This window comes from Athene cunicularia, assembly GCF_003259725.1.
Source record: "Athene cunicularia isolate RWA chromosome 26 unlocalized genomic scaffold, athCun1 chr26_part1, whole genome shotgun sequence".
Taxonomy (NCBI): Eukaryota; Metazoa; Chordata; class Aves; order Strigiformes; family Strigidae; genus Athene; species Athene cunicularia.
The window spans coordinates 829505-850189 of record NW_020799136.1 but is presented as its reverse complement, the minus strand read 5'-3'; the positions used below and the strand labels follow the sequence as shown (position 1 = coordinate 850189).

Here is a 20685-nt window from a genome sequence, read left to right as displayed (position 1 = left end):
CGACCGGGCGGCGGCGGCCTGACCGCCCCCTCCGCTGCCCTCTCCCCGCAGGAGGCGGATGGCACGCTGGACTGCATCAGCATGGCCTTGACCTGCACCTTCAACCGCTGGGGCACGCTGCTGGCCGTGGGCTGCAACGACGGGCGCATCGTCATCTGGGACTTCCTCACCAGGGGCATCGCCAAAATCATAAGTGCTCACATTCACCCTGTCTGCTCGTTGTGGTGAGCAAAGGCTCGTTTTTTTTTGTCAGGACAACCAGGTTCACTGTTTAGTCTACTATAGCTTGTAGCCCGGGCATCAGGTACAAAAGGCTGTTCTCATTTTTATGAGAATTTGGGCTTGCCTGTGTTTGCTGGGCATCAGGTGCTCTAGAACCCTGATGACCCTTAATCCCTGGGTGTGCTGGTTGCCCAGATGTCAGCTCCTTGTGGGGTACTTCGTTATGTTTCAGGAGAGTTTCCTTTGAGACAACGTGGAAATGTGTTGTGCCTGTTAAGTTTTTGGGTGTTAGGTTATTTTCCGTGCTAACAGATCTGAGTCAGCTGGTTTTAAACTGTGGGTGTATGTTTTCTGTATTTAAGGAGTAACCTTGAACTGCCTCTTGTTACTGTAGCTGGAGTCGAGATGGTCACAAACTGGTGAGTGCTTCGACTGATAACATTGTGTCGCAGTGGGATGTGCTCTCTGGAGACTGTGACCAGAGATTTCGATTTCCTTCGCCTATCTTGAAAGTTCAGTACCACCCTCGAGACCAGTAAGTCCCGTGAAAAAAAGGATTAAATGCTCTCATTTTGGTACAACTGCTCTTATTTTGGTAGAACTATTATGAAAATGTTTTTACTGCAGTTTGCAAAGTGGTTTTTCCAAATCTAATAGGTTATTTTGGTGTATCGTGTTGCGATTAGGACGGTAACCGGATTTGTCATGTGTCTTTTTATTATGAAAATATCAGGATGGGAGGAGAGTAAACAAAGGGATGTTTCTTGGAAGCGTGTGTAGAAATGTCTCATTGAGCTTACAAGTTACTGCATAAACTTGGAGAAGCTTCCAGAGAAAGAAAGAAAATGAAAGTAGACACTAGCTTAATGTTTTGTGATTAAAGTAACAAAGACAAGATAATAAAAAATGTAGAGTATTCTGTATTTCTTGGTATAGATTGAGATTCTTTTTCTGCTTTGCAGAAACAGAGTTTTGGTTTGTCCCATGAAGTCAGCGCCGGTGATGCTGACGCTGTCAGACTCCAAACACGTTGTCCTACCTGTGGATGATGATTCTGATCTCAATGTTGTGGCCTCCTTTGACAGGCGAGGGGAATACATTTATACGGGCAATGCCAAGGGGAAGGTGAGACTTCAGCAAGTGGTGCTGGATGCAATAACTTAGATTACTTCCTGCCTTTATCCAGATGTTTAATGTTTCTGGGTTGTGTTTTTTGTTTGGATATAGAAATAAGGCTTCCTGAATGTCTCTTGAGTAACTGATACTGTGTTGATATGATCTTCTGAATAAAGCATTGCACTTTGAAGATCTCTAGACTCTAACCTTGGTCTGGGTTAGCTCTTTGTTGCTGTTGTTTTTGACCTTATTTGTTGGATCCTTTCCCAGTGTAAATAAACTAATGTTTATGTCGCAGAACTGTCGCAGAAACTGTAGTAGCACTGCAGTTGCAGAATCCCAACTATTCCTGTGTAGATTGCTGAGGCTTCTGTTGTCAGGGTTAGTAGCTGGTGTGAAAGGTACCCAAAGGGGAGTGAGTTATAATGAAGACACTGATTGCCTTCTGGCTCCTTAATTTTCAGATCTTGGTCTTAAAAACAGACACTCAGGATCTTGTTGCTTCCTTCAGAGTGACAACTGGAACCAGCAACACCACAGCTATTAAATCGATTGAATTTGCTCGGAAAGGAAGGTGAGTTACTTCATCTATCACATGCTGTTTTTAAGGATGAAATGAAGACTATAGGGTAGATTGACAGAGCATACAAGGTCTTAAAAAGCCCCACAGTTCTTTCTGATTCTTTTTATTTTCTTATTCTTTTAATGCAATGTATGTTCTGTGCCCTCCTTCCTGCAGCTGCTTTTTAATAAACACAGCTGACCGGATAATCCGGGTGTACGATGGCCGTGAAATTCTGACTTGTGGACGGGATGGGGAGCCTGAACCAATGCAGAAGCTGCAGGATTTAGTGAACAGGTAAGAGACAGCAGGATGGCTGCTCAGCCTCCCTTGGGAAAGTGGGGTTTGTGTGCTCAGCACTAGTGGGTGTCTCTGGATGAAGGGCAGTTCAGTATCTTACTCAGTGCGGTGGACAGATGTGTTCATCTGAAACCTGTCTGTCACAGTTTGATTTGAAGTTTAAATGTTATTTGTGGATGGGAGTGTGTGCAAGATCTCAGTCTGAAGAACAAGCCCACCCTGTGGTCCTCCCTCCTCCCCACTGCTGTTGGTTAACTGTTGGACTTGTGGGGCTGTCTCTGCCCCCAGGACGCCGTGGAAGAAGTGCTGTTTCTCTGGTGACGGTGAATATATAGTGGCAGGTTCAGCACGACAGCATGCCCTGTACATCTGGGAGAAGAGTATTGGAAACCTGGTGAAAATCCTCCACGGGACCAGAGGAGAGCTGCTCTTGGATGTAGCAGTAAGAAAACTGTCTGCTGTTACTGTTTCTTGTTATTTTGAAAACTAAGCTTTCTTAATTCCATTTACCAACAAAGCTCATCTTTTCTCGTTCAAATAATTCTAGTGGCATCCTGTCCGGCCGATCATAGCTTCTATTTCCAGTGGTGTAGTGTCAATATGGGCTCAGAATCAAGTGGTAAGTGTTTCAGATTGGCTCTTTAAGTTCACCCGCCTAACTTGACGCGTGTTTACCACCTTGTTGAACGTGAGAGCTTGCTGAACTAGTTAAGCTTTGCATTAAGTCTTAAATACCATCACAGGGACGTTTTATGTGGGAATGGTGTCCTCCTGAATGTGGCATTTAAGTACAGGAAATCTGTAAAACTGAAGTAGCTAAATGTGAACATACATTTGTTTTATGACGTGAATTGCAACATTTAAGGAATATTAGAATGTTGTATTTTCAGTAGGAACTAACTTGTGCGGTTGCTAATTTGCCATGTGACTGTGGACCTAAATGAGGGTTGATTTTTGGTTTTTTGTAATCTTGTGAGTGGTTTGGGAGATTTTAACGCAGAATGAGACCATAACTGCATGAGTCCTCGCTATGGCAGTTGTCCCTTTGCATAAGGTGAAAATCATTTTGAATTTGTGGTTTAGGAAAACTGGAGTGCCTTTGCACCTGACTTCAAAGAGCTGGATGAAAATGTAGAATATGAAGAGAGAGAGTCAGAGTTTGATATTGAAGATGAAGATAAAAGTGAACCAGAGCAGACAGGTACCCATAAACTGCATTTCTATTGAGTGAATAGTTTGTATTCTGACTACGTGACCATAGTAAAAATTAAAACTAGTATACGTGGGTGTTAAATGAAAAAGCAGGACTGAATAACTGAAGATGTATGAACTAACACAATCAACACGATTCTTGACAGTTGACAAACATCATCATTTAGTGATGCTCCCCTCTCCAATACGCTTTTAAGCAGAAAGCAGTAGCAAACGGACATGCACCAAACCGACAGCAACACAACCTGGCCACGTGGTGGTGCCAAAAAACTGTACAAAAAAATTGTGAAAGGCTACAGTTAGACTGTGGAAAGAAACAAGGATTATTCCCAGCGTACCAGGCTTTGCAGCACTTCTCCTGTTTAGATTAATTGTCGTTTAGCAGTTTCTAATATTCAAGTGTAACGTCGGCATGTGGGAATTTAGCATTAAAACAAATTTCATCAGATTTAAGAACTAGTTCAGTGAAAACAACAAAACGTTTAGAAGTCTTTTGTCTAGGTTTATTACTGGTGTTTTATATCAATAGGTCTGTATCAGAACATAGAAAAGTAAAACCCTGGTGGATTTACGAGGAAGTACTTTAGGTTTGTTTTCTGCTTTCTTCTCACACTTCTGCATGCTTAGACATGGAAGTGCAGTCCGTCCCATTCTTTCTAACTCTTTTCCTTACTGTCTTTAATTCATGTTTTTTCCCTGGTTCTCAGGTGCTGATGCTGCAGAAGATGAAGAAGTGGATGTAACTAGTGTGGATCCCATTGCTGCCTTCTGTAGCAGGTGAAAGACTATTTTCTTCAGAGTACGAATACAAAATGTATCACTGATATTCCCTGTATAATATATTCAAGTAACCCCTAGTTTTAAATGGAAGCAAATACTTTTCCTTCCCAGTGATGAAGAGCTGGAGGACTCGAAGGCTCTGCTTTACTTGCCCATTGCTCCTGAAGTTGAGGATCCAGAAGAAAACCCCTATGGACCTCCACCGGATGCGGTTCAGAGCTCTTTAACTGATGAGGGACTAGGTTCTGAGAAGAAGAGGCAGTCCTCCTCTGATGGACCTCAGGCACCAAAGAAGAAGCCCAAAACCACCAACATTGAACTACAAGGAGTACCTAATGATGGTGCGTAGGAGCTGCCATTGGCTTAGTGCCTATTCTGCATCTGAGATGGTTTTTAGCTTTGTCTGAAGACCAGGAGTTCAGAAGGTTGTTCCTTTATTTTCTCCTTCCTTTGGAGTCACTTCTTCAAACATTTAGCCACCAGCTCTGCAAATCTGCTGGCATTTTGCAAGCTGGGAATGAGGCAAAAGCAGCCCCAGACTAACTCTCAGTGTTGTTTTGATCTAGCACCAAGGGCTGCACGTGCTGCTCTAAGCACCTTAAGGGCTAATGTGCTTTGGTAACACATTGTCTCTCCACAGAAGTCCATCCGCTGCTGGGTGTGAAGGGAGATGGTAAATCCAAGAAGAAGCAAGCAGGCAGGCCTAAAGGATCAAAAGGTAAAGACAAAGATTCTCCATTTAAACCGAAACTCTACAAAGGGGACAGAGGTGCTTTACCTCTGGAAGGAGCAGCGAAGGGTAAAGTGCAGGCGGAGCTGGGACAGCCTTTGACAGGTAAGGAACCCAGCGTGAGCGTCGTTGGCTTGCTTGGTGGCCTTGCTTTGTACAGACCCTGACTTCATCTAGTCATAGTGGTTTTATCTTCCCAAGTTGCACTTGCACACTAAACGTTTAGCTGCTGTCAAGGATAGGCAAAATTTTTTTCAAGTGGAAGTGCGTTCAAAATTTGTGATAAAACTGATATCCTTGCCTGCGTTATTGCGTATCAAGAGCACGTAGGGTTTTTGATACAGAATGAGCGCTATTTCAAAAGCAAAAAAATGTTTTGATAACTTTAATCTTTCCAAGAACTTTTGTCAACTCTTACCTAAACAGTACTAGTGTTTGGGTTTTGTGGGGAAAAAACGTAAGTAGTGAAGGATTCTGAAGCTGATCTTGACATTTGTGCCATCAGTGCTGGGCGGAGTGATGAAGAGGAGTTCTATAAGCAGAACTAAGAAATGGGTGATGGTCAGTTTGATAAAAACCCTGAGGTAAAATTCAGAGCTGAATGTTCTATTCCTGGATGTACAGCAGCCTTAGGTAAATTCCACAAAGTGCAGTTGCTGTAAATGAGGATAGCTTTTGGTGGACTTTTCTGCCTTTTTTTTTTTTTTTTTCTGGTCATATATTGGTTGTATACTAAGACAGGACTGTTGCAGTCACTTTTGTTGGAGCCCAGACTTAGTCTCAGTGAGCCTAAGTGTTTTCCATCTGTCTCTTTTGCTGCTTCAGCTTCTTATTTGGCAAAAGTTCATTCAAGCACAGTAAAGAAAGTACGTTTGGATTAAGTGAGGTGGACTCAATTTTTTTTTTTTTTTAATATTGTAATGAAAAACTCAGGGTTGATAGATAGACGGTTTCAAAGACCAGCACAACTGATAGCTCAAATTTTGCATTTCCTTGAACTCAACAGCTGCTGCTGTGGATTTTAGACTGTACAGAAGTGATTTTATTATTCCCCCCCCTTCCTTCCCTCACTGCTGGTCCTATGCTACCCACCTTGCTCATTGTCCTTCCTGCTCAGCTCCTGTTACGTTGCTTGTACTGGTAACTGCTATTTATGGAAAAAGGGAGTGGGATAAAAGAAACTTAGTCTGTACATGGAAAACATGGTGGATGTTTTCTGAGCTTTGTTTAATCCTTTCACACTACACCTTGCCAAATCCAGAAATTAAACAGCCAAGAATATCCTTAGACCTTGTACTGGTTAGCTTCTAGTGTCAGATTGACTGGACAGGGTGATTCTCTCCTGACTCCTCAAGTCAGTAGGGGGCATCCAGTATGTTTTGAAGTATGATAGTAAGGAATGATCTGGATTGTGTGGATCCTCAGGTGTCTTTGCTGGCACCTGTGGCACATCCTGACCGTTCTTGTGCCATGCTGTATGGACAAGACTGGTTTGGAGACCAAATGAGTGTAACAGGTAGTTTCATCAGCAGGCCTGTTGATTGCTTGCTTTTATCACGCTGCTCATTAACATGGAGATAAAGGAGAAAAGATCATGCATGGGATACTTAACAACGTGGCTTCCAAAACAAATTTCAGTCGTTTACTTCAAAAAACCAATGCTGGATATTTTGACTTCTCCATGTTTAAGTAGATGTGTAAGCAGTCTCTTTTCAGAGAAGTCGTTTTAATAACAAATATTTTTGTTCAGCTTTTTCAGGGTATGTTTCCATAATTTTGTTATCAACTTGTTTTACTGATCTGCTTGATTTATGTTTGTAGACAGATCTCAGTGTACTTTCTTCCTGCAGCTTGTGATCACTGTTGCATCAGTCTGTTCTGAGAGCTGGGAAAATAATACTCCTGTTTCCTCCAACACGTTTCAAGTGAAGCAATGTTCTAGACAGACTCCTGCCTTGGGTTTTTTTATGTGTCTTTGCAAAGCCATACTGGGAAGATTTTTGTGTGGCTTTGCTTGTAATGTTCCCATGCTGTTGTTATAATATAATCTGACTTGCTATAAAAGACGACAGTGGATGGTACTGCTGCCGAGCTTGGGATGTGCGTATCCGTGCCAGTACAGTTAGCATTGGTTTTTAGACACTAAAATTTCCTTTTCTTACAAACAAATGTGTGTAGACCCAAGTTCCCGACTTTCAGCCATCTATTGGAGATGGTAAAACTTCCTAAATTTTACTTTTATTCTCTGTTGCCTGTAAGCACTTTAAGGTATTTTTCCATTTGTTCTTTAGCTGGATGGAGCTATAGGCAAATAATATTGCAGTGATTGGCTTCTGTCTCTCATTAGGAGCTGTTATTGTGCTCCCTTTTGCAGCATTGTTGACTTAAGAGGATCTAATCGATCCATGTGGTAGGTCCATGAAGTGGATCCTGGCAGGCAGTGCTGGAAGGGTCTATGGGAGTCGCGTTATGAGAAGAACAGATTGTCCACTGAAAGAAACGGTCACTTGGATCTTTCCAAACACACAGTAGCCTCCTAGTCCATGAAGTTCAGGCCTGTCCTCCTTTGTTCTCTTTCTGGTTTGCACTCACAATTCCCGTTTTGGGCAGCCACTTTTCTCTTGGGGTTGCTGGTGTTCCACCATGTGCGAATACCCACTCCCAAATTCAAATGGCCACCTGCCTGGGATCTTGAAGCTTTTTCTGTCTCTTGTGCATGAAGCTGTGAATTCTGCTAGTTCCCTGTGCTGTCACTTTCTGAAGTAACTAATGAGTCGCTAAAACAGTCGCCCAACAAGCGTTTCTCCTCTGGAAGCTGTTTGCTGATGTGCCACAATCCAGTGTCTCTCTGCAAGCTTGGAGCCTGGTGCTGTGCAGTCTGGCAGTAAATAAACGGCTTCTTAAAGCTGCTCTGTCACAATCAGGTTTCAGTATAAACAAACTGAGAAGCTTGAGCCACTTTATGTACTTTCAGAATAAAATCTTAACGGCAGTCTGGTTTAACCCAAACTTAGGTGGAACTTGTTTTGAGTTGTGCTTTTGCTCTTAAGATTTTGGGATTGATGAATTAAAAAATTGGACACCAGGTAAGTTTGCTTGCAACTTTGCGGAGTAAAAGCTTCCTTAGCCACCTTGTCCATGCCTGTGCACGGGATCTCAAATACAAATGCAGAAATACTGGAGCTCTCAGTTTGTCACAGATAGTATCTTGTTGATTATATCTCATTCTGAAATGATTTTTTTTTTTTTGTTTGTTGGTTTGTTTGTTTTCTGGAAATGCTGCCATATTTGGTGGTCTCTGGTTTCTGGTAACATCTGTTTGAGTCTGGTTACTTATTTTTCACCTGTCTTTGATCTCTTTAGCAGGTGGTGCAATCTCAGAATTGTTATGAAGACTCTTCTCTATCTTCCTGTATTCTTTCCTATATTGGCACCATAATGTGGAAACTAGATGAAATGCTCAGTCAGAGTGGACTGATTAATACAGCAGACTGATTGTTCATGGATTCAGGGAGTGACTTTTGTAAGAAATGAATGTGGAAGAGGAAACGGCCTTCATTTCTTCTTAACTGCCTCTTCATGGAACAGTGTAAGATGCTGACTCTCAGGTCATGAGATTTGCAAAGAGACTGACTGGACTGCCTTTGTGTTGACATATATCACTATTTCTGAAGTGAGCTGGTACCCAACACTCTGCCACTCCAGAGCTTATCAGCCATTGTCTTTAAAATTTTTATTTTTTTTTTCCTGGATTGAAGAATACCCAAAGTGTGTATTTTTATTTCCAATGCCGTATGACTGTGTATCCTGCAAACTTCCCTTTCTCTGCTGTTAATTTTCATTTCAGTGAGTTGTAACTCCTTCTATGCCAGCTGTGTTACCTTCTCAGCTTTTCTGTTAGCTCACTGTGATGTCTTCTGTGCTGACATGCTTAGTGAAACCCTGCTGCCCATCACGTGCCGGGTTTGATTTCATCTCAGGTGGATTGAGATCCACTGTGAAGAATCAAGCACCCTCTGAAGTCTGCAAAGAATGAGTCTTCATATTGTGGATATTTTAGAAATGAAGGATGACTCTGCTTTTGGGAGAAGGAACAAGTGAAAATAGCTCTAGTTAAAATACTCGGTTTATATGATCTCTTCTAGCCTGTGATGTGAAGAGCTGTGTTGGCATTTTCTTTCTGTCCTTGCAAGTCTTTTTATTCTGTCTCTCTTTCCTGTGAGGTGCCTATCAGAAACAGCAGGTTTCCTCCTTAGCTAGTAGGTACTGGCAGTTAGATTAAAACCAGAATCAATATTTCTCCAAACTGAAACAGCAATTTTTCTCTGTGGTGGTTTGTTTTTTTTTTTTTTCCCCCACATCTGGATCAAGAATGGAAGAAAGATGAATGCTAACAGCTCATTCCCAGACATGCTTTAACCTTTTATTCCTTAAAGACGGTTGTAATATTTTCCTTTTGGGAATGGGAAGAGACACTTCCTCTATCTCGTACCTACAGCCTGACACCTCTCTGTACTAGACCAACCACCTATGAAAAGAAAGTTTTCATTCCTGATGCCCCTTGTTTTACAGACTTTTATAGTTCCTATGCAGTTACTTTCAGTTTTTCCCCAGATGTAGTTATTGAGATTATTACTACATATTTAAATTTCCAAAGTATCCTTCAGACATTAAAAACCAGGAGGAGTAGTCATAAAGAGATTTATAAATTTGCAGTCGGAAGAGCACAGTACTTGCATGAGATATAAGCATGGGAAGAGAGAAGACATTTTAAATCAGAAGGTTTTTTTTAAAACTGGCGTTTTCATTTCCGGCTTTGGTACAGTGGCCTGCTTCATTTAATGAAATTCATTCCCATGTGTACAGTATCAGTTTTCTTTGTTCTTCCTGCTTGTAGGATGACTCGCATCTTTCCTGCAACACTGTTGTGTGAAATCCACCCCTATGTGGTGTGGCTGACCCTGCAAGCTTTAAAAGATGTACAGGCAATGGTTCTCTAGGTTGTGTTAAAGCATATGATTTGCCACAGACTCCAGCTTTCATTTCTGTTAAAACTTCTCTGTACAGTGTATATGTTCTTGGTTTATTTTCTTCCATCTCTTATTTTATTTTTTTGGTATCTGTAGTTTTGTACAATATTTGTCGGATACTGGCTTGATGGTAGTATATAGCAGTGATGTTAGTTTTTGTGTTTGTAAATAAAGAGGTATGTTTTATTTCTTAAAGTCAATGGGTAAATCTTGGCTTTTCCATACAAACTCTGTTGTTTATATTGTGGCAACGTTCAGGAATCTCACAGTACAGCTCCGGTGAAAACTCAAACCTGCTGTGCCTTCACCATGCCTGGTGTGGTGTTGGTTGGGTTTTTTTTGTGTGGCATTTGGCTGATCTCTTTTCAAGAGAGAGGAGGAAATCTTTAGTCCAATAAAAGCTCTGAATACCTGAGCACAGCCTGGGCACGCTGAGACAGACGTGTGGGAGGGAGCTGAACACACCCCAGGGAAACTGAAGGTGGAAAATACCTACAGATCTTCAGAAGTCGTCATTTTAATAAATTAAGGAGTGTTAGGAAGAGAAATACGGATATATTCATTAGCAGAGCTGGTGAAGAACATGGCAATCCAAATCCCTTCTGACATCCGTAATTCAGTTGCTGGTAAGGAGACACTGATTATTGAGCTACTGTGACCATGGTTCAGTTACTTCATCAAAAATAAGTAACTTTGATTTTTTTTTTTTTTTCACAAAGAACTTTTTTAGCAGTGCATTATACTTTTGGGACACTTGAGCACTAATTATCCTGGGTGTATGAGTGGTTCCTGTTTTACAGCTGCATCAGTGGGATGTGGAGGTTTTGGGCAGATCTCTCTGGAGTTGGTGGCTGTCTGTGGCTCAGGCTCGTGGCTCCTCTGGGCGCTGCCCTGAGGCCGGTGCTGTTGGCTCCCCTCTGAGTCTGACAGTGGATGGTAAGAGCCTCATACTTTTGCTTTTATGCCGAGGACTCGCTTTGGCTTCAGACTTGGAGGAGTTCTTTGTTCTCCCTCAGAAGGTTTGGGGGCTGCGTTCTGCCCGGGCAGCCGGACTGTGACATCAGCACTGCTTCCCTGGGAACGGGGGGATGCGAGGGGCTGTGCTGAGCCCCACCTACACCTGGGATAAAACACTCATGGGATTGCCTTGGATTTCAGTGCCATCAGACCATCCAGACTGTGAAATGTTGTTTTCATGATCTGGGTAATCTGAGGAGTACTTTAGATTTTGGGATATGCAGCTATAAAATGGAACTCTACAGGTGCTGCATAAGGAATTAGGATTTCCTTCTGCTCAACAGCATTATTTTAAAGGTTCCAGTAGCAATTACTTACATTGTTTTATAATTTGGTGGGAAAATTAAACTGGAACAGTACTTCTTTACAGTGGAAATTCATCTAAAATGATATGTAAAATCTTACAGAGAAGGGAGGACTTTATCTTTTTTAAATTGTCAGTTATATCCAAATTGCTGCAATAGAATGGATTAAAATACTCTGCTGCCCTCTTACAAGAACTGGAATTCACGATGCACATTTTGGCCGAGATGGTAACGTGTTGCATCTTTTTTTTTGGTAGTGTACTTCAAGCCTGCCTTGTTGGAGGATTTTTCCGTAGGTCTTGAACATGTTGCTGGTGGGATTTCAGAAAAACGAAGTTTGAAGATTAGCAAAGAATGATTTTGTGGGGTTTTTTTGACTGCTGAATTTGCGTGGATTTAGGAAGCAGCTGACTAATTGATAACCCCAATATGAAGACCCTGGGGAAGAGCCACATCCTTGGGATATTACCTTGTGCTTTCTATCTGCCATTGGTAGTTACCATTCAAAAAATTACCATCCCAGAACACCTGAAGTCGGCTGTAGTGAAAATCCCGGTCAACAGCACATCCTGCAGCGTCACCTGCGGGCTGGGCTTCAAACTGGAGGAGCTGTGTGAGATCACTGCTGAGGGCCAGAGGAGGAATTGCAGCTTGCACAGGTCCGAGTGCCTGACCAGCTGGGTCTGTGGCTTACGCCACTTCACCGTCCCTGTGGGCAAACCCTTCCAGTTCAGCTGCCTGGCCGTGGGCACCGCCGGCTTGGGGAGCCGAGCCTATAGCTATAAGTGGAGGCTTGCCCGAGGCCTTATCACCACAAACGATGCACTGTTCAAACCTTTCCAAAACCCTGATTCCGTCATCAGATTTTCCCCTATCAAGGAGTCTGATGCAGGGACTTACCGATGCGACGTGCAGATGTCGAAGACGTTCAGGATCATCAAGAGGGTCTACTTCGGGGTCACAGTGATCCAGAATGACTTGGTGGATCTGAACTTTCAAAAATTCTTGACTTGGGAACAGAAGTTAACAGCAAAGAAGCAGGGAGAACCCACAGAAAACAGCACCCATGAAGAAGTGCAAGAAGAGCAGCACTTTTGTCAAGGAGAATTGTTTTATGAATGCTTGGTAGGAGTTGGAAGTGGAATGATAGGGGGAGTCTTGGTGAGCATGGCGCTCTGCTTCTTGCGGAAGATGTTGAGAAGGAGAGCTGCAAAGTAATGAACTGAGATGTAATGCAATTTCTTGTCTCTGTCTCTTCATTAGTGCTGATGCCGTATTTCATGGTGTTTGTAATTTTTAATTTTTTTTTTTCTGGCTGACACAGTTTATTACCAGATATTTTCTGAAGCTTCTACAGGACTGTAGAACCAGAGCTGGAAATGGAGTAGTGCAGACAGTAGCTCCAGATGGGGCAAGGCAGTTTGCCTCTACGTTGTGTGAAAGGAATGGTCCAGATGGGAGTTTAGAGGATGCTGAGCCACAGAGAACTCCTCACTGTTAACTACCTTGCTGTGCTTCTCTAAGGGGCTTTTATTTTACCTCTAGGTGTCTGGGGAGTTTTTATTTAGCTAATAACTTGTGATCCTTATTCCTGTCTTATTTCTTCAAATTTCTCCTGCCTTGCCAAGAACTCTCTGGTTGTGTGAGCTGGCACAGATCGTTGTTTGGTAGATGGTGATTTTCCAGCAAGAGGTGCAAAGAAACAAGGTCACTTTTTTAGTTTCCTGGCTGGCTGGTGTCCTTTCCATCAGATCCAAGAGGTCTCAGTAGCTGTGGGGCACTGTGGGGATGAGGGGCCAACCACCTCTGCCTGTCTCCTCTAGAGAGATTTATCTCCTTCTACTAGAGCCTGGAAAACTGTAAAGTATCTTCAAGCAATAGCTTGGAGCTTGCCCTGGTTCCTTTGTAGTGGTGGAACAGTGAAGCAGGGAGCATTGGGTAGCACAAGCAAATCTTCAGTTGGAGCTCTGCTGCTCAGGAATATAACTGGATGTTTTTAATCATGACTCAGAGCTGAGCTCATTCCTAAAATCTTTAAAGGGGGAGGAAAGGAATCGTTCAGTGGGCTTGGGGATCTTTCATTTTTCTTGGTGATTAATAAGTATAAAACATGCAGCAACTCTGCAGGGAGTATTGTTTCCCCCTTGGTAACAGAATCCACAGAGGGACCTATTAAGTTCCTTCTCTTTCTGCTTTCTGTCTCTTATTTTAACAGTAAACAACTATATTTACTAAGTCTGGGTTTTGTTTTTTTTTCTATGAACAAAAGTACAGGAATGCACAGCACACCCAATTCTGGGGAAAATAATGATACAACTCTAATATTAAAGACTGAAGCATACGATTATTTTTTCTTTTTAAAACAGAACAAAAAAAAAGCTTTAATATAGAGAGAGTTGGATATGGAGGCAAATGCCCCATTTGCAGAGAATTCTATTAAAAAAAAAAATCAGAATGAAATGTAATGAGGCAAATCTTTGCGTACAGGGAAGTAGGTAATAAGTATATCAGGACTGTGATCAGTGGCCCCTGGGGTTGTTTAGCTGTGTTTGAGTGGAGAAGCAAGCCTGTCATCAGGCTTGAATTCCCAATGTGTAGTTCTGCCGAGTTCCGTGTTTCTTCGAGGAGACTTTAATGGGCACAACAACCCGCAGAAGTTTGGAAACATCGCGGGGAACCGTTCGGCAGTGACAAGATGCCTTCGGGAAGCTGTGCTGTCCCTTCCTGACGCCTGGACCTCTGGCAAGAGCTACACAGTTGTGACGGAGAGCCTGTCTGACGATCTGGTCCCGTAGGTTAGAAGCTCCTGGATGGTGATCCAGTATTCCAGGATTTTCTTGCTTCTGTTCTTCATCAGTTTTCTCTGACTCAGCTCCACAATGCTGAAGTTCCTCCTGAGCTCAGTGCCGGCTTTGTCTTCGCTCAGCTGTTCCCTTTGCCTCTGCAGTTTTTCTCCTCTGTTTCTGTTCCTTGGCTAGGAGCATGTGCTGCTTTCTCTGAGCTTTATTCCAGTATTTCCCAGTCTTCAGCTCACTGTGGGCATCCTCATCTGTGGTCAGTCCATTTTGTTCCTGTGCGATTCTCAAGGCCCTGTCCTTTAGCAGCCAGTTCTTGTGTCGCTTGCTCCTTTCACATGCCAGCCTCCATCTGTTCCCGTTATCCCCTGCTCTGCCCTCTGGGCTTTCACTGCATCGCCCTGGTTTTCACTGACACTCTCACCGGGTCGCTTGGACACTCTGCAGCAGCCCTTTCCTGCAGCAAACTCAAGTAGCTCCTGGAACGATGTGCTTGGTGAGGAATCCTAAGCTTTTTTGAGCTGGCAGCGATATCAGGTGGTGGGCACATGTCTGTGGCCTGTGCTGATGGTTTGTCCTTGCTGGCTTTATTTCTTTCCCCGTTCACTGCACTCTGCAGGCAGAGTTCACCCCTGTGCTGCAGCCTTTTCTCTCTTGGGGTGCTATTTTCACCAACCCGACGGCACTTAGGGAGCCACTGGTCCTGTATGCACTGCTTGCAGCCTCCCTCCTGGCCCTCTGACCTGTGAGGGGTTTCTTGTTCCCTGGAAATTGCTTTGTACTGGTCGCATCTGTTTTCCAGGAGCTCTTGAAATCTTCTGCACTCCTCTGCGCTTAAGCTGTAGAAACTGGAATCGCTGAACTCCTCATAGGTGGGGAAGGGGTCCGTGAGTAGTCCTCTCCGTGCAGATGTGCTGGCACAGAGATCTGCGCTCGGACCTTCCTGGCCACAAGCTGATGCTGCTCCTGCATCAGGCCCCGAGTTCTCACCTGGCTGAGTGATGGTGTTGGTAAAGCCCAGGCCACTGTCCCACTCGAGATGGAGAAATTCCTGCTGTGCCTCATTGCCTTTACTGCTTTCGCTTTCTGCCTGAAAACAAACACCCACAAGCTGTTAGATATCTTCGGGGCTCTCCTCCCTGGCTGAGCGTGAGTCATCTCGGGAAGCATCCTCCAACCATATGCAGTAGAAGGATTTCTCTCTTGCTTTAAGCTTTCCTTGCTACTGCTGTAAGCACCCTGCAGCGTGGCCTTACCAAGCTCCCAGAGACACTGCAAAGAGCTGCAGGGATGGAGTAACAGCTGCTGAAACTCAGCTCCTCTTGATGAAGGAGGGCTAATGCCTGAAAGAGAAATATCGTGAGAGCAGGGAATGTTAAATCTAGTTTAGCAAACCCGATGGTGTGTAAGGCTGAGGTGACTGAAGAAGACTTTTTGGAAGGTATGGAGGCAAAATAGGATGGGATACCTTATAGTTTAACTCTTCCAGTGGCACAGGGTGCAGGAAATGGGTAATTAGATTCATTATCGCTGTTGCAATCCTGTGGCAGCAAGTAATCCAAGAAAGCCCTGTGGAGAAAGCAAATAAACACAGGTCCCTCCCCAGCCCAGCGAGAGGGGCTGGCTCCGTGCTTTGGCGTGCTGAGGGCTGGATTTTTGTTATTGTTTGAATGCCCAAACCAAAGAACCAGTGCTAGGCAGGACCTAAATCAGCTTGTTTTTAAGGTTAGTGGACGCAGCTGATTAGAAATCCAGCTTTGAGGGATGTTGGCTGCTGATCTTGTGCTTCTCAGGCTGTGCCATTGCTGCTTTTTGGGAGATGTTTACTTTGGTCCACGCGTTGTACGTACCCGTCTAGGCAGAGATTTAAGTTCAGTTGGCTGCAGTTCTCTTCCTTGCAGCATTGCTCATTCCCTGCTCTGAAGTCCGTCTGGGTTGCAGCATCAGATGTTTGGGGAGGCTCGTGGGCAGATTTCTGTCTGTGCATTTCCAGGGTAATCTGTTCCCCTGTGCTCTGGAGTATTTCTAGGACCTCCCGTAAGCTCTCCCTGGAGAGATCTTTTCCATTGACCTGGTTTAGAAGGGGAGTGGATTGCAAAACAGTCCATTCATACCTACTAATCTCATGTTTTCTTAATGCAGAATTCCTTTGCCTTCCCAAAGAGCTCTCCTGTAGCTCTACTACAGAATTAACTGCTCAGAGGCTCAGCAGTATTTCCCTGAGTTGGGGCAGGAGATCCACGTAGGTAAGACTCTTCATCGCTTCCACTTTCTGCTGTAGAGATGGGAGATGAAATCACACCTTTGTATCTCGTGTGTTTATAAGGTCAGGATGAAAAAAACTTACAGTAAACTCCACATTTTGCATTGGTTTACTGTTAATCTGTCCCGTTGATACATCCTTTAGGTTATCTGGCTTCTTTTATCTTAAAACCTATTTCTAATCAACTTGACTAAACCCACAGTGAGCCTCTTCTGAGCAGGGTAATGCACCTTGGCTCAGATTTAACACCACAGTGAGCCAGCTCTGCATACAATGAGCCCTCGATTTCTGTCCTGCAAAACTCTTCTCGCCCCCAGGAAATTCTCCTCTTTCCACAGCCTGTAAAAAGCAGCAGCAGCAGCACCATGACGTGTGTCACCATGTTTCAGCCTCCCCGGGAGCCTCCTGCCTGCATTCAGCATGGCCAGAGCTCTCCTGTCCATCCATGGGTGTCTTTGTGGCAGGTGCCCCCGTAGCACACATCGCAGTGTGGGCAGAGAGCAGCCACTCTCTTTAGTACGTATCAACAAAAATACAAATGGCTAATGCAAACTGAAATAGGCACTTTCCACACACCTGATTTACAGAGTTCTTTTTGCCTACTGAACATGAAGAAATGAGGGATTGAGCTTTGTAAATGAGTGGTCAGAGGAGAGGTGAGTGCTGCTGCCTGCTCTCCTGCCCATTTTGCTGCGTGGGATGAGACCTCCTCCGGCTGCATTTGGGGCAGGCTGTGGGATCCCCTCGGTGATGAAGAACTCTCTGAACAATGGGAGTAGATAGATGCTTAGTTTGGGAGCTAATGGTTAAAATCAACAAAGAGAAGCTGTCCCATCTGGAAGAGCCTCTCTGCTCTTTGTAATGTAAATGCAGGGGCTTGCATCCTGTGGGCAGCTGTGGTTTAGAAATGCAGAAAGATTACATGAAAGGTCCAGGACAATCCATTTTCTGATTACTTAGCTGAAGAGGTCAGAGTGGGAGCCAAGAGCATCCTTCATCTTTTTATTGTGTCCTCCTTTTTTTTTTCTTTTTTTTTTTTTCCGAGGGGAGCCAGATACCCAGAGCAGGAAAGATTAATTTTTTGGTTTTTAATGCTTATTTTAAGATGGAGGGCTGTGATGGACAGTGTGGCTCCAGCTACCAGAAAGGATGGGACTGGTCTTCTTGTAGTTGCTGTTTGAAATGGCATTTCCCTTGTATGCTTTTTGAGTTTTGCAGCAATCGAACGTGTTGACTGGTGTTTACATCTGCTGGGGGATGGAGGGGGAGGAAGGGAGAGCAGAGGGTCACAAAAAGGGAACAGGGGAGATCAGAGGTACAGGGAGGTCAGTGAAAGCAGCTGAAGCACGGACCCTCCAACCAGCACTCTCCCCATCCCTACTATTCTTTCTGTTTCTTCCTGCAATACACATGTTTTTCTTAGTCACTGTCCCTGTTTTTCCCACCATAAGGGGCTGAATGAGAAAAAAAAAAAGTGTCCCTTTCTGCTCTGAATTGATAATATGCTACTTAAAACTTCTTTTTCCCCCACTTGGCCAGTTTGTCTGCCTCACCTGGAGGAGAGGATGGCAGGGACTCTGTGCAAACCCTGCATGCTACCAGTTCCCAGCTGGAGGGGGGGTTTGTGGTACAAACTTCTGCTGCCTGCTGACGGTCCTAAGTATTAGGAAGCAATTAGTATTGTACCTACTAAAGCCAGACAGATTGTGTGAGGGAGGAAGTCAATTTGCTAATGGCATTAGCACTTGGGAAGAAGGAGGTAGTAACAGGATGGTGGGGCATAAGCAGCTGTTAAAATTGCTGTTAGCTACTGAAGCTTATCTAAATTGAATAACTAGATTGTCTTAACTGCTGGAACTTGAGCGGCAGCAAAGGAGGAAAACAAACCCCATATGCTGCTTTTGCACCGAGATGGGGCTGTCTGACTCTCCCATCCTCTGCCCACCGATCTGTGTTAGTTCTTGTACTTGTTCCTGCAGTTGCCTGCAGCAGTTCAGGGATCTGCCAGGATCCATCGAACGGGGCTGCCCAGGGACTCTTGGGGGGTTGTTCCCCCCTTTCCCACTCGCTGCTGCTTTTCCTCTCCCTTTGGCTCATTTATTCAGTATCTCCCTCACTGCAGGCATTCCCTAAGCCTCGCCCAGGATGAAGGAAATAAGTAGAAATGCAGTAATTTCCTTTAATGACCTTTGGTTTTGTAAAACATCTTTCCTGGTCAGGTATTTCCGAGCATTTTAGAAAACAGCAGTGACTACACGAGCAGCACAGCCCCCGTCGGTGGTGCTCAGGCTGACTGCAGGATGGGTATCTGCATACCCCCCCCCTAGAGGTTTTTAAGAGGTAAAAGAGTGAAATACTCTGCTTATGGCTAAGAAATGGAGGTGAGCGTGTAACTGCTGGCTGAGTAACGCCCCTCCCTTCCCAAGGACAAAGCCGGAATCACTTCCACACTGTGCTAGGAGCTGCTTTGCCAATGAACGTTTTCCAAGTCCACAGAATGAGCCTTTGAAAACCAGGGAAATTCAGAGTTCACACTCCCCTTTCCTTCTGCGGGCTTTTTCCCACCGTTGCGTGGCTACTGATGTTTTGCATCTGCATTTTTTCTGGAAACTGCAGCTTTTTGGCAGTCATATCTGCCACGGAATACTGCATAAATATGTCCATTTGTTGCCTATCTCTGGTGATGCTGGCTTAGACCCGTGGAACTCATGTACAAAGCAGTGTGTTTTTCTGAAGCATGCTGAATACTGCGGGTTTAGTGCATGCATCAGCTTAGGCCGAGTATAGAAAATACTGTGGGTTTAGTTCATGCATCATCTTAGGCTGAGTACAGAAAAGCAAATTCACTATTACAGCACTAATCCTAAGCAGGAGTGGTTTAGTTAACTCTAAAATAGTGCCGAGTCAGATGCAGACCATAATAAGGAGGGTTTTTTTTGTGCTTAGTTCTGATGATAGTTCATTTAATCAGAACCTTTAGACCAGAATTACTTAGCAGCATATAAAATAACTCCGCCCTTTGCTTTGACCGTTTTGAGGTTTCTTCTTTAGCAAAAGTTTTGCCTTTGGCTTTGGTCGGGGTCAATACATCCATATTATTGAAAAGCAGCTGAGTGTCGGCAAAGGACAAATTCTTTTTAGGCAGTAAAATAAGGTTTTAGGTGTTTTCAAGCATTACATGCCGAGTTCTTTTGAAAATCTGACTTTCATCTTAAGTAGTAGACCCCCAAAATCATAAACCAGAAGTAAATAATAGGAAGATACGGTTAAACAAAACCAATTGTAGCATAGATTTGCACCAAGCTCTCAAGGTGCTGTCCCTCCGTGTCCCTGACAATATCAGCATTGAGTTGTTTTGCACCCTGTTGTCCACAGAGCCCAAAAGACCAACTGCTTATGTTTTGAGTCGGAATTTTATGAAAACGCTGGGTCTGAAGCATCTTCAGAGTGGTAAGAATCATCTCTTACATATGTTGGCTTTAAAGATTTACTCACAGAGGTGATTTAGTTGTACCTTGCTTTGGTCCCAAAAGGAGAGAAGGAATCATTTTCAAGTGGTTCCTCTTGCTTGGAGCACTCTTCATCAGTTTCCCAGGGAGGGAGAAGGCTCTGCTGATGCTTCAAACCTAATCTGGCTTCTCTCTGCCCGCCTGCCCCCAGCTTCTGAGTTCATTCCAACCAGCATCGGCCTGTCCTTCACTTTCCCGTGTCCCTTACATTTAAAAAAGCTGCTCTTGTTTATCTTTCCCAGGCAGAGGGGTGTTTCATTAATGCCTGTCACCCATCCCAGGCTTGTTTGTCTAAACTTGGCGTGCTCTTGGTGGAAACTGCCTGCTTCTTGCTGATGCTTTTTCATTTCCAAGGAGGATCTAGTTATATTTGTCTCTTTAAGTCTGTTCTGCGTGCGAAGGGCTGGATGGGTGCAAATCCTTTGCTTGCCCTTTTGGTATTTGCAAGTAAAGTGACAGTCATATAGAAAGTGATTAAGAAAACCTCTCTGGAAGTGTCCAGGCTGGGGACCCAGCAAGCAGCGTGGGGTGCTGTGTAGGCAGCAAACATGAGACCCAACAGTAGAAGACTTAGAAAGAAGAAATCCTTTTATTTAAAATGCCTGTGGAGAAGTAACAAGGTGGATGTTTTCTCAGATGGGACACAAACCATTAGTTCTGGGGTGGAGTCCTTTGAATTCTTGAAGCGTTTTGATACCAGTTTTAAAGGATTTCCTTGGACTGTCTTTTTCTGTGACTAAACAAAAGAGCAGTAAGGCAATTCAGCCGCCCTCCCCCTCCAGGAAAAATCCCTAACAACTCGTGGATTTGATCCTCATGCGGAAATGCTTTAATTTTCACAAAA

The 20685-nt window shown here is 44.0% G+C and overlaps 2 protein-coding genes across 2 annotated transcripts; both read left to right on the top strand.

Moving 5' to 3' along the window:
• Positions 1-15: 15 nt before the first annotated feature.
• Positions 16-10147, top strand: RBBP5 (RB binding protein 5, histone lysine methyltransferase complex subunit). Its single transcript, XM_026864259.1, has 12 exons — positions 16-224; positions 617-757; positions 1185-1347; positions 1803-1912; positions 2078-2197; positions 2489-2642; positions 2748-2819; positions 3284-3401; positions 4120-4189; positions 4304-4533; positions 4833-5027; positions 8289-10147. Exons 1-12 carry the CDS (start codon positions 82-84, stop codon positions 8312-8314), a joined length of 1542 nt encoding a protein of 513 aa, XP_026720060.1. The 5' UTR covers positions 16-81; the 3' UTR covers positions 8315-10147.
• A 1556-nt stretch (positions 10148-11703) lies between these two features.
• TMEM81 (transmembrane protein 81) lies at positions 11704-12492 on the top strand. Its single transcript, XM_026864341.1, has one exon. The coding sequence runs from the start codon at positions 11704-11706 to the stop codon at positions 12490-12492; it is 789 nt and encodes a 262-aa protein (XP_026720142.1).
• Positions 12493-20685: the final 8193 nt, after the last annotated feature.

Bases quoted from the DNA above. Each gene is read 5' to 3' on its own strand.
- TMEM81 (XM_026864341.1), top strand. From the start codon at position 11,704: ATGAAGACCCTGGGGAAGAGCCACATCCTTGGGATATTACCTTGTGCT.
- RBBP5 (XM_026864259.1), top strand. From the start codon at position 82: ATGGCCTTGACCTGCACCTTCAACCGCTGGGGCACGCTGCTGGCCGTG. The intron at 2,198-2,488 runs GTAAGAGACAGC...CTCTGCCCCCAG, and splicing joins CTGCAGGATTTAGTGAACAG to GACGCCGTGGAAGAAGTGCT. The intron at 2,820-3,283 runs GTAAGTGTTTCA...TTTGTGGTTTAG, and splicing joins TATGGGCTCAGAATCAAGTG to GAAAACTGGAGTGCCTTTGC.